This window comes from Apaloderma vittatum, unplaced genomic scaffold, assembly GCF_000703405.1.
Source record: "Apaloderma vittatum isolate BGI_N311 unplaced genomic scaffold, ASM70340v1 scaffold42359, whole genome shotgun sequence".
NCBI classification, from domain to species: Eukaryota; Metazoa; Chordata; class Aves; order Trogoniformes; family Trogonidae; genus Apaloderma; species Apaloderma vittatum.
In genome coordinates this window covers 16,414-16,970 of record NW_009735448.1, presented here as the reverse complement: position 1 = coordinate 16,970, position 557 = coordinate 16,414, and the positions used below count along the sequence as shown (strand labels likewise).

The window sequence follows — 557 nt, the reverse complement described above, 5'->3', positions numbered from 1 at the left end:
CCTAGATGGCTCTGAACAGCTCTAGGTGTTCTAGATGTGCCTAGAAGTCATCATGTGCAGTGATGGAAAGAGCCTTTGGACCTGGGAGGTGCTGAGGACAGGCCATCCTGCCTGTGAGCCTGCAGGAGGGAGCAAGTAAAGCTGGAGAACAGCCCCTGGCCCCCCAGCTGTCCCCCAGACTCCACGCCAAGCTTCATTCTGGTTACAACTCTCTCTCTCTCCAGGTGGTAGAGGCTTATAAGCAAGGTCTCAGACCAGCCGTTGGCTACGAGCTCAATCCCTGGCTGCTGTGTCTTTCCAGCTACCGGGCCTGGAAGGCTGGGTACCACGGGAAGGTTTCCTTCCTGAAGAAAGATCTGTGGAAGGTAACAGTGTCCCAAGGGTCTGGCAGTGCTCAGCGCTGGCTGTAGCTAGGTCTTCGTCTCCAGGCAGGCTTTGCCAATGGTTGCTTGCTCCTTCCCGGACCCGTGCCGCTCCCAGAAGGTGGAAGAACCATCCTCCTTTCCAGGGGAAAGCCAAGCTGGGCAGCCCCTAGGTGGCTGCTGGGTTTGCAGGCA

At 57.6% G+C, this 557-nt stretch overlaps 1 protein-coding gene across 1 annotated transcript in view; it reads left to right on the top strand.

Moving 5' to 3' along the window:
• Positions 1–224: 224 nt before the first annotated feature.
• FAM173A (family with sequence similarity 173, member A) overlaps positions 225–557 on the top strand; it is a gene marked incomplete at its 5' end in the record, with an annotated part of 1,450 nt that continues 1,117 nt past the window's right edge. The window contains one exon of the mRNA XM_009876573.1: positions 225–365. Coding sequence (XP_009874875.1) covers positions 225–365 — 141 coding nt within the window. The remainder of the gene's footprint in view (positions 366–557) is intronic.